An 11,099-nucleotide genomic window follows, 5' to 3' on the forward strand; every position below is an offset into this window, starting at 1 on the left:
CACCTGTCTCTCTCCCCCATTTGTTTATTTATGTTTGTTTGTTTATTTGCTTTCTTGGTTTCTTTTTAATTTAATTTATTCAGATTACACCCCGATTGTTATCCTCTCACTTGTATCTTCCCATTCCCCCCTCCCTCCTGCTTTCACTCTGCTCCCCTCCCCTGTGTCTGTGACAGAAGGGGACCTCCTCCTAGCAGGCCTCTTCTTGTAGCCTGCTTATCCTTCCTCTGAGTGCACCAGGCCTCCCCACCATGGGGAAGTGGTCACATATGGGGCGCCAGAGTTCATGTCAGAGTCAGTCCCCACTCTCCACACAACTGCGGAGAATGTCCTGCCCATTGGCTAGATCAGAGTAGGGGTTTGATGTTTACTATTGTATTGTCCTTGGTTGGTGCAGTAGTTTGAGCAGAGCCCCCGGGCCCAGATCCACCTGTCATGATGCTCTTCTTGTAGGTCGCTCTTCTATTTTCCCATTTCCTATTTTTCTTACCTAGAGTCTCAGTAGGATGTCCTCACATCTATCTCAATCTCCTGGTAAGTGAAGACTTTCATGGGACATGCCTCTTGAGCTAGTGTCCAATTATAAGTGAGTATACACCATGTGAGTCTTTCTGCTTCAGGGTTAACTCACTCAGGATGATCATTTCTAGTTCCATCCATTTGTCACCAGATTTTGGGATTTCCTTGTTTTTAATAGCTGAGTGGTATTCCATAGTGTAAATGTACCACAGTTGACTTTTTTTTTTTTTTTTTTTTTTTTTTTGGTTTACTGCGGTAGGTATGAGAGAGGTGGGGCCCAGGGTCTTTGTGCATCCCATAGCACCCACAGGCTGTCAGGGCCGTGGTGTCTTACACTACAATCTCTCTCTCACTCTTTTTTTTTTTTTTTTTTTTTGGTTTTTCGAGACAGAGTCTCTCTGTGTAGCCCTGGCTGTCCTGGACTCACTTTGTAGACCAGGCTGGCCTCGAACTCACATCGATCCGCCCGCCTCTGCCTCCCGAGTGCTGGGATTAAAGGCGTGCGCCACCACGCCTGGTTTGTTTTTTTTTTTTTTTTAAGATTTATTTATTTATTATTATGTACACAGCACTCTGCCTGCATGTACACCTGCACACCAGAAGAGGGCACCAGATCTCATTTTAGATGGTTGTGAGCCACCATGTGGTTGCTGGAAATTGAACTCAGGACCTCTGGATGAGCAGTCAGTGCTCTTAACCGCTGAGCCATCTCTCCAGCCCATGTCTCTGGTTTTATGTTGAGGTTTTTAATCCACTTGGACTTGAGTTTTGTGCATGGTGATAAATATGGGTCTAATTGCATTTTCTACATGTAGACATCCAGTTAGACCAGCACCATTTGTTAAAGATGCTATCCTTTTTCCTCTGAATAGATTTGGCTTCTTTGTCAAAAATCAAGTGACCATGTGTGTGTGGATTCATTTTGCTTGCTTGTGTTTTTTTTTTTTCCTTCCTTATTTATTTATTTGGTTTTTCCATATAGAGTTTCTCTGCATAATAACCCTGGCTGTCCTAGACTCACTTTGTAGACTAAAGGGTTTCTCTGTGTGGTCTTGGCTGTGTGGAATTACTTTGTAGACCAGGCTGCCTCTGCCTCCCGCTGCCTGGCAAGGTTGATTAATTTTATGTGTTTTGTCTGCATGCGTGTAGTGTTAGCAGAGGCTGGGGGGAGGGGTTCAGATCCCCTAGGGTTGTAAGCCGCCATGGGTGCTGGGAAACCAAATGCAGATCGCCACTCAGCGCTGTTAGCCACTGAGCCGTCTCTCCAGCCCTTTAAGGTTTTTAAAAAAATGTGCATTGGAGGCCAGGCAGTGGTCCCAGCACTTGGGAGGCAGAGGCAGGTGGATCTCTGTGAGTTCGAGGCCAGCCTGGTCTACAAAGCGAGTCCAGGACAGCCAAGGCTACATAGAGAAACCCTGTCTCAGACAAAACAAAAAATGTGCATTGGTGTTTTGCTTACATGTGTGTATGTCTGTGTGAGGGTATCAGATCTCCTGAACTGGAATTACAGACAGTTGTGAGCTGCAGTATGGGTGCCGGGAATGACGCCAGAGCCTCTGGAAGAGCAGCCCATGTTCTTAACCTCTGAGCCACCTCCCTCCCTCCCTCCCTCCCTCCCTCCCTCTCTCTCTCTCTCTCTCTCTGTTTTTCAAGACAGGGTCTCTCTGTGTAGCCTTGGCTGTCCTGGACTCACTTTGTAGACCAGGCTGGCCTCGAACTCACAGCCACCTGCCTGCCTCTGCCTCCCGAGTGCTGGGATTAAAGGTGTGTGCCACCTCTTAGGGGCCCCCACACCCCCTCCCTCCAAGCTTTGAGTGCTCTGTGGGATTCAGCCCACCCTCTCCGCTAGAACTGGGACTCGGAAGTCTGTGTCTCTGGAAAGATGTATTGCCAGGAGGGTCACAGACAGCCCACTCCCAGGAGTACTCTTGCATGCCCCAGCCTTGAGGCTCAGGTTCAGGGGCAGCTTCTGAAGGGCCAGGGCGCCCGTCACTGCCGTCTCTCTCTGTCTGGAGTTCAGTGCTCCCTTCCTCTGCCTGGCTGGCTCGCTGCTGACGGATCATTTGGGAGATCTGATTCCTGTGTCTCCTATAAACTTAAATCTATCTTAATTGTTTATTTTCACATTGAATTTCTCTATGTTTTAACACTTCCTCCTTTCCTTGGTAACAACAATCTATGCTCTTCAAACTCACCTCCTAGTTACTAAAGCTCACACACGGAGCGTCCATCTTGGCCCTCGGTACCGTTTTCTTCGTTGCAGCTGCTTGCTGTTCCTTCCCGTTCCCTTCCTTCCTCCTCACACACTGTGAACCCCCAGCGGTCCAGACTGTGCACCTCGGCCCTGCACTGCCGCTGGGTACAGACAGAAGTGTCTACAGGCGTGACTCAGTTTCCCCAGCTGTCTCCCTCTGGTCAGCTCTAGCACAGGCGTACTAGAGCTCTTGCACTCCGGGCTGGGGTTGAGGTGGGGCGATCGGCTGTGGTCACCTGCTTATTGGCCCCTGTGCTGACGGACAGGAAGGATCTGCTAAGAAGTTGCTTAGGAACATCCACTAACCAAAAAATAAATAGAAGGCTGTGACCGGGCAGGAAGCGGCTGGTGTGGGTTGGGTCCTAGCCAGGGTGCATGACCGGCCTTGGTCCTCCCTCTCTGCCAGGACTGGGACTCGGATTCTGTGCTTCCTAGAAAGATGTATTGGCGGGAGGGTCACAGAGAACCCTCTCCCTCAGGAGGATTCTTGCATGCCCCACCCATCCTTGAGGCTCAGGTTTAGGGGCAGCTTCCAAGGCCTGAGGGCGCCCGTCGCTACCCCTCTCTGGTTCATCTCAGGACTAGAGTTCAGCCATCTTGCCTGGGAATCTGGCACTTCTGTCTGTCTGTCTGCTGACTAGACGTTTACCGAGGCAAACTGGAGCACATCCTCTCCTGGAAACCCCTAATGGCCTTTTATAGGCCCAGCTAGCTCAGAAGGGTAAGGCTTACGTGCCTGTGCCTGAGGCCTTCACCGTGCCCGGTCCTGCGCGAGTCCCCGGGCCCTTCCACTTCCCTGCTATGGAAGCTTTGGGGCAGGGACCGGGCTGAGATGTGATCGAGAGTGTGCTGCCTCCAGCCCAACCCGCCCCACTCAGGTCCTGTCCTGCTCAGAACACACTGGCAGCCTGTCCACCCTATATGTTCGTCACACCTGCAAACAGGTTCTTGGACTGTGAATAGCCAGGGCAGAGGCTGCATGTTTTTAAAATGTGTGTTTCCCAAGTCTAACATGATCGCTCAGCAAGTTGATGAGCCAAGCAGGAGCTCTTCCGGGTCAGAAGTGACTAAAAGCATCAGGCTGGGAGCAAAAACAACAACAAAACCTTGTAGCTGGACACACAGGGAGGCAGAGGCAGGCGGATATCCGTGAGTTCAAGGCCAGCCTGGTCTACAAAGCGAGTCCAGGACAGCTGGGGGTACAGAGAAACCCTGTCTGGAAAAACTAACGAAACGAAAGTTGGGGCTGGGGAGATAGTAAGGGCCTGCCATCATGTCAGGGTCTCCAGCACCTGAGGGAAGGCCAGAGGTTCTGGCTGGTGGATCCCTGAGGATCCCACTGGACAACTGGGCAGCCACTGGAATTGGCGAATTCCAGCTTTAGTCAGAGGTGGAGAGCGTAAAGTCCAAACCACATGTGTGCATATCTACATGCGCATATGCACACTCACAAATACACCAAGAGACCACAGCCTGGCTGGGGGTGTAGCTCAGTGTCAGAGTGATTAGTTGTGAAGATGCTGGGGTTATTTTTGTTGGTTTTTTGTTTTGTTTTGTTTTTCTAGACAGGGTCTCTCTGTGTAGCCTTTGCTGTCCTGGACTCGCTTTGTAGACCAGGCTGGCCTCGAACTCACAGCGATCCACCTGCCTCAGCCTCCTGAGTGCTAGGATTAAAGGTGAAGATGTTGGTTTGAGCTCAGGCCCAGCAACATTAAAAAGTCAGGGTGCACTCGGGAGGCAGAGGCAGGTGGATCGCTGTGAGTTCGAGGCCAGCTTGGTCTACAAAGCGAGTCCAGGACAGCCAAGGTTACACCGAGAGACCCTGTCTAGAAAAACAAAAAACAAACAGAAAAGTCAGGGTGGGCTGCCGCTCAGCAAGAACACAGACTACATTTTTTCCACCCTGAACCCCAACAGCTAGCTACCAGGGAAGTGTTCTTATAAGATTTTTGATCAAGGTCACGATGACAGGTGACGCCAAGCCACTTGTGTGTGGTCCCACCACCTAAGGAGCATCTTCTGGTCAGTCAGTGGGAGCAAGGCACTGGGCCAGGTCTCCAGGAGCTTATGAGGGTGTGTTTGCGCACTAAAGACAATGAGGATGCCAGATCCAAGAGGCATTTATTGGAATGAGCGCTCGAGGAGGGTGGAGCAGGGTGGAGCCCCCATCTCATCCTCCAGGCGCTCGCTGACTCACTCTTCCTTGGGTCTGTGGGTGGAGCTGACATTTGTTTCCCCAGTTGGGCCCTGCTCCTTCTGGACAGCGGCATCCCCAGTGTCTCCAGGCACCAAAGCCACGGTCCTTAGGTAGTTGGTATTGAAACAGTTGGTTTGTTCATCCCCAGGAGACAGGCTGCAGCACAAAGCAGGATCTTTCCAGGAGTTCCTCCTGGGACCGCAGAGGTCTTCAATGAAGGCTTGTTTCTGAAACAGGGACGTGAAACAGGGGTGGTCAGGGGTGGGGAGGTCAGAGGTTAGGCAGGGCGCGTGCCCTGAGCCCTCTGGTGGTCAGCTTCCACCGCTGGCCCGCTGGACTCCCTCGCGAGGCCCAGAGACTGCGCAAGCTTCCCTAGCACAGTGGGATTCCTCGTGACCGACAGATGTGCACATCTGGAAATGACAGAAGCTTGAGGCCCAGGGCAGGGAGAAGAGGTCAAGTGAGGAAGGAAGACTTCTGGGATGAGCAGGCTTGAGGTGCTGAGAAGAAGGGGCGTCCTCCACCTCTGCCTTCTCCCCGCACTCAGCACTCACCTCCTCCTCGCCACAGCAGGCCTGCTCCGGAAATGGCAGCTCGCAGCAGCGGACAGTCATATTGTGGATCAGTCCAGGAATCTGTTTACTGTGGTAGGTATGAGAGAGGTGGGGCCCAGGGTCTTTGTGCATCCCATAGCACCCACAGGCTGTCAGGGGCAGGGGTGTCTTACACCTACAATCTCTCTCTTTTTTTTTTTCTTTTTGTTTTTTGAGACAGGGTTTCTCTGTGTAGCCCTGGCTGTCCTCGAACTCACAGAGATCCACCTTGCCTCTGCCTCCCGAGTGCTGGGATTAAAGGCGTGCGCCACCACGCCCGGCTAAGATTTTATTTATTTTATGTATATGAGTGCTCTATCTGCATGTACACCTGCACACCAGAAGAGGGCGTTAGAAGATGTAGGTGGTTGTGAGCCATCATGTGGTTGCTGGGAATTGAACTCAGGACCTCTGGAAGAGCAGACAGTGCTCTTAACTTCTGAGCCACCTCTCCAGTTTACAATCTCATTACTTGGAGTACTGAGGGGGAGAGGATTGGTCCGGTTCAAAGCCAGCCTTGATCGCAGAGTGAAACTCTCTGAAAATAAATAACCCCTCTCCCTGCAAACTACCCTAATGCAACTGGGAGATCATGATTTTTGTCCTCGCCGAGGGGACCCCAGGAGGGAGGAGGTTTTTGGACAGGCAGGAGTGTGTCGGTAAGGTCTCTCTGGGCAAGACTCACTGCTTGGTGAGGGCTCTTCCATTTCCACAGAGATGGCCCATGAGGTTGGGGGTGACTCGGCTGAGGTCAAGGGTCAAGATATCCCGGTCATAGTTGGGATAGGGAGCTTGGCGGGCAAAGCAGTCGTCACGGGCAGGGCTAGGAGGGTAGTGACAGCACGAGTGCGGATGGGTCTTTATGGCCAGCTCCCGGTCACAGTATCCATCCAGGGTGTCCTCCCACTGTGGACCAGAGAGAGTCACGTCAGAGGCTGCTTGGCCCCTTCCCCTTCCCCCACCTTATCACTTTCAGCTAGGAGATGAGGCCCTAGGGGCCGAAAGGGGGCAGGGTGAAGGACTCGAGGGCCAGGAGGCAGCTTTGGCTGTGTGGGCTTGGCAAGGCACAAGGGAGCAACACAGATGACAGAATCTCCTAGTTGGCCGCCGGAGATGAGCTGGCACAGTAGGTACACAGAGGGTCAGGCGAGCCGGGGCTGGGCTGGACGGATGGCAGGTGCGCACGCGGGGTCACGGGTGGCTGAGCCCAGGATGGAAGCAGGAAGGCTCAAGGTGAACAGACTCATGACAGACACACGGATGGAGGGACGGACGGATGGACAATCACAAGCAGACGAATGTGGACATATGGCTGTAGCAGCAGCAGTTGGAGCCGGGCGGGCAGGCGGGCGGGCTCCGGAGGCAGCTGGGGCGCCCACTTACAGCCTTCCACGCACAGGTGTGGTTGTGGCCCTGGCGGCAACAGCGCTGGAACTCTGTCTCCAGCCGGGTCAGAGCCTGCAGCTGCCTCTGGATGGTGTCAGTAGCTGGGAGGTTGCGTGGCACGGAGCGGAAGCGTCTCAGGAGACAGATGTTTTTGACATTGTCCGGTGTGGGCAAGCCCGGGGGGAAAGGCAGCTGGGGCCCGGAGGACATGGCCGTCTGGTGGATGGGGCAGGGCTGGAGCCGGTAGTGCGGCCGAGGAGCTCCCTTCTGGAAGCAAGAAAACCGCTCCTCCCCACGCTGTTTGCAGCACACGTGGGGTCGGGTCTTGACAGAGAACTCGGCCTCACAGAACTGGGTCATTGCGTTCTCCCACTAGAGTGAGAGGGGTGGGTCAGCCAGTGTCCACATGCCTGCCTGCCTCCCAGACTCCAGGGAAACAGCATGGCTGTCCTGGACTCTCAGGGCACACTGGGGAGGCCTTTGCGGTAGAGCCAGTGAAAGGGACCTGGGTCTCCTCCGTACCCAGGGTGAGGTGTCTAGCCCTTACACACACACACACACACACACACACACACACACATATTCTCTCTCTCTCTCTCTGGGTTAGGAGACACATACCAGTACCAGCAGCCAAACCTTACCACTAGCTTTGCACAGTCCAGGCTGGTTGTGGGGGTGCGGCAGCGGCAGCAGCGGGAATAGCCAGTCTCCAGCAAGTTGAGGGTCTCTCCCTGGCGACTGAGGTGGGAGTAGCCAGTCTGTGGCAGGTTCCAGGGGCCATATACCACGTGCTGACGCTCAGGGAGGCAGATCTGAGCCAGATTGTCTGGAGAGGGCCGTCCAGGCGGGAAGCCGTCCAGCCGGTGGCCCCAGACACCTCTCCGGCTCTGCTGGCAGTGCTGGGCCCCAAAGGTGGCTGGCTTCTCTAGAGCAGGGGAAACAACGGGGAGTAACAAGGCTAAGGTAGGAGCAGCTAGGAGGGGTTGGGAGACAAGGAGCAATCTGGTCTGCTTCCCTTCAGAGTCACTGAAAAGGAAAAGGAAAACGGACACACAGATCTGCACGCCAGGCTGGCATCAGCTCCTTCCTGAGGCTCAGGGGCCTGCTCCAGGGTTCTAGGCCTGAGGAGTAACGAGTAGGGACAGACAGACAGACAGACAGACAGACCAGTGTTGTCACTTACCCTGTTTCTCTCTGGACTGGATGATCTCTTCTGGATATTGGGTAGGTGGGCCTACTGGGGTAGAAGGAGGCATGTAAGCAAAAGGCTTGTTGGGATGGGGGCATCTATAAAATAGCTGCCTGCTAGTTCCCAGCATGAAGGAACTCAGAGGAGAGGCAAGCGGAAACAAATGCTATTTTATATCATTTAATCATGTAGCTATTTCATAGGCATTATTTCCTCCCTCCCTCCTTCCTTCTTCCCTCTTCCTTCCTCCCTCCCTTCCTTTCTCCCTCCCTCCCTCTCCTTCTCTTCCTTTTTTAAAAAATTATTTATTTATTTAGTGTATGAGTGCTTTATCTGCATGTACACCTGCAGGCCAGAAGAGGGCATTGGATCACATTACAGATGGTTGTGAGCCACCCTGTGGTTGCTGGGAATTGAGCTCAGGACCTCTGGAGGAGCAGACAGTGCTCTTAACCTCTGAGCCATCTCTCCAGCCTTTCTCTTCCTTTTTTTTAAAGACAGGGGCCTCAATTACCCTAGGCTGGTCTTGAAGCTGAGGACAGCCATTTTTTGGGGGAGGGGAGTAGACATTGAGACAGGGTTTCTCTGTGTAGCCCTGGCTGTCCCAGAACTTGGTCTGTAGACCAGGCTGGCCTCCGACTCAAAGCGATCCATCCTTCTCAGGCTCCCATGTGCCAGCGCTGCCCAGCCTGAGGATACCCTCCTCCCAAGTGCTGGGACCGTAGGTGCGTGCCACCACCACCAGTTGATATGGTGCTGGGGGTCAAACCCAGGGCTGTACCGGTGCCAGGCAAGCACTCTGCCAGCCAGCGGCACAGGTATAGAGAGCAAGGCGCAGGCGGGTAAGCAGCTCACCCGGAGCTACACAGGCAGCAAGCGGCTGGGGCCCCCAAAGCCCATGCTGTGGGTGAAGAGGGCCACTTACTTTCCTTCTGCTCAATAGGGACTTGGGGGTCAGGCTGCTCTTTCTGCAGGGGCTTGGCTTCTTGAAGAGGAAAGTCTGCTGTAAGAGGAAGTAGAGGTGAGGCTGGCGGCAGTGAGATCACAGTGGGGTACCTACCGCAGGGGGATAGGGAAGTGCTCACCTTTGTCGCCCGGGTGTTGGAAAGTGGCCCACTCTTCCTCGTAGACTGGGATGTCTTCTGGAGTCAGAGGGGGCTGCACTACAAAATGAGCGGTGTGAGCAGTCGATCCCTTCTAGCCAGACAGTGGGGCAGGGGGTAGGGAGGTCCCTTCCTCCCCACCTGATGAACAGGAAGTATGCCAAATTAGAGGTCCCCAGGGAACCTGAGGGGGACTCGTGATGGCCTTACCTTCTCTCTGCTCCTCAAAAAGAGGAGGGTCATGCAGAGACATTTCAGAGTGGCCCATGCGGAGTCTCTGGGTTTGAGGCGGAGGCGGGGCAGGGGGTGCTGCGTAGCCTACTAGAGGCAAGAGAGAGGGAAGACCCTGAGAGCTACAGCTAGACTCCCCACCTCCCCATGCCACAGCGTACCACCCTGAACGTTTTGTCCTCCTCTGAGCTGGAAAGCTGAGGAGGGTGGCCTGGCTGGTTCTTGGGTAGGAACCTTACCTTCATGAAGGTGCAGGAAGAGGCCTTCTGGCTTCACCTCTCTCTGCCCCAAAGCCTTGAAGGCTGGACAGAAGGAAGAACAAACAAGTCAGGGGCAGTTTTGAGGGAGCACTTTTCTGGTGGAGGCCAAGAGTGTAGAAAGACCGCCATGAGGGAGGGAACCCCTTGTGTGGTCCCACCTTCCCTCCAGTCTCTGACACAGACCTCGATGTGAGCAGCTGGGTTCTGAGAAAACCTGACGTTGGGTCTAGAGGGAATGTCGCTGTGAAGGGAGATTCCAACCCACCTGTCCACAAACCTCCCCCTCTGTCTTTCTCCAGGCCTCTGGGTAGGAAGCCCAGTCAGTTGTTTAAGTACAACCCCTCCCCCGACACCCCTATCACCCATTAATCACCAATCTCAGCTTCTAGCTTTGGGCTTCTTTACAATGCCTGTTGTTTGTGTATGTGTGGAGGGGGCTGGTGTGTCAGGGCGAGTGAGCATAGGTCAGAGGACTTGTGGAAATCCGGTCTCTCCTTCCACGTGGGTCACTGGGATTGAATTCAGGTCACCAGTCTTACTGGCCAGCACCTCTACACACTGAGCCTCCTCACGGGTCCGACTTTAGGTATCTGACTTAGAGCTTGGGGCACCTGGAGCTGAACTGAAGGACGAGGTGGAGCTTCAGCAGACGCAGGCTGTATCCACTGGACAATCCCAGAGTCTTCCCAGAGTTCCCTTTTGTTCAGACGTCAAAGCAGTGCTGCTGTGCACAGCAGAGGGTGACCACAGGTGGACACCCCCACCTGTCTTCTAACCAGTGAGGTCAGTGGACTGACTCTGAGCAGCCCGAGGGCTTTTTCCTCCTCACACATCTCCAGACAAGGGGGCTCTTAGCCTGTCAACTCACCTGTCCTTGTCTGCATGACTCCCGATTTTTGTGTTTCTTAACAACTCTTTGTCTGTCCCTCTCTCGTGTTCCAGCCTCCCTGGCTGAAGGGTAAGGTGTCCCAGCCCTGCTGTGTGCATGCCCAGGGAAAGGAAGCCAATCACCCAACTGGGCATGAGCTGTTTGGGGCCAGGCTCCTAAGCAACTGCTGACCCCACCCCGACTCACCTCCCTCAGAGGCAGCAGAAGCAAGAGCCAAGCAGGCCAAGATGAAGGCTGCTCTGGACATGGTGCCCATGCTGGGGCGAGAGCTGGTCGCTGGCCACCCAGAAGCTGGTTGTCCCAGGCAGGTCTGGACTTGAGGGCTGGACCTTGCTGCAAGCCTGCTTCTCTAGCTGCTGTGAACTTCAAGGCCCTGCTGCCTCCCTTTATATCTGCCTCCGGCCCGCCCGCCCGCCCTCCGCTTCCTGCCTGCCATGACTCAGTCCCAGCTGCCCCTCCTCTCCCAGCCACTCCTCCC

At 54.2% G+C, this 11,099-nt stretch overlaps 1 protein-coding gene across 5 annotated transcripts; it reads right to left on the reverse strand.

Moving 5' to 3' along the window:
• Positions 1-4,875: 4,875 nt before the first annotated feature.
• Positions 4,876-11,019, reverse strand: ECM1 (extracellular matrix protein 1). Of its 5 annotated transcripts, none has more exons than XM_084769599.1 (11): positions 10,808-11,018; positions 9,712-9,774; positions 9,452-9,559; positions 9,224-9,301; positions 9,064-9,141; positions 8,133-8,186; positions 7,591-7,874; positions 6,947-7,321; positions 6,249-6,469; positions 5,525-5,612; positions 4,876-5,197 (listed from the first exon to the last, which is right to left on the reverse strand). In XM_084769599.1, exons 1-11 carry the CDS (start codon positions 10,875-10,877, stop codon positions 4,967-4,969), a joined length of 1,650 nt encoding a protein of 549 aa, XP_084625725.1. In that variant the 5' UTR covers positions 10,878-11,018; the 3' UTR covers positions 4,876-4,966. The 5 variants fall into 5 exon arrangements, with proteins under 5 accessions (XP_084625725.1, XP_084625724.1, XP_084625723.1 ...); XM_084769598.1 differs by having other exon boundaries at positions 9,064-9,138; positions 9,452-9,562; positions 10,808-11,017; XM_084769597.1 differs by having other exon boundaries at positions 9,452-9,562; positions 10,808-11,017.
• Positions 11,020-11,099: the final 80 nt, after the last annotated feature.

Source organism: Acomys minous, assembly GCF_964271855.1.
Source record: "Acomys minous genome assembly, chromosome: 19".
Taxonomy (NCBI): Eukaryota; Metazoa; Chordata; class Mammalia; order Rodentia; family Muridae; genus Acomys; species Acomys minous.

Coding starts and splice junctions, on each gene's coding strand:
- ECM1 (XM_084769597.1), bottom strand. CDS start 10,877: ATGGGCACCATGTCCAGAGCAGCCTTCATCTTGGCCTGCTTGGCTCTT. Junction 8,187..9,063: donor CCCTATTGAGCAGAAGGAAA/GTAAGTGGCCCT, acceptor CTTCTACCCCAG/TAGGCCCACCTACCCAATAT. Junction 7,875..8,132: donor CCAGTCCAGAGAGAAACAGG/GTAAGTGACAAC, acceptor CCCCTGCTCTAG/AGAAGCCAGCCACCTTTGGG.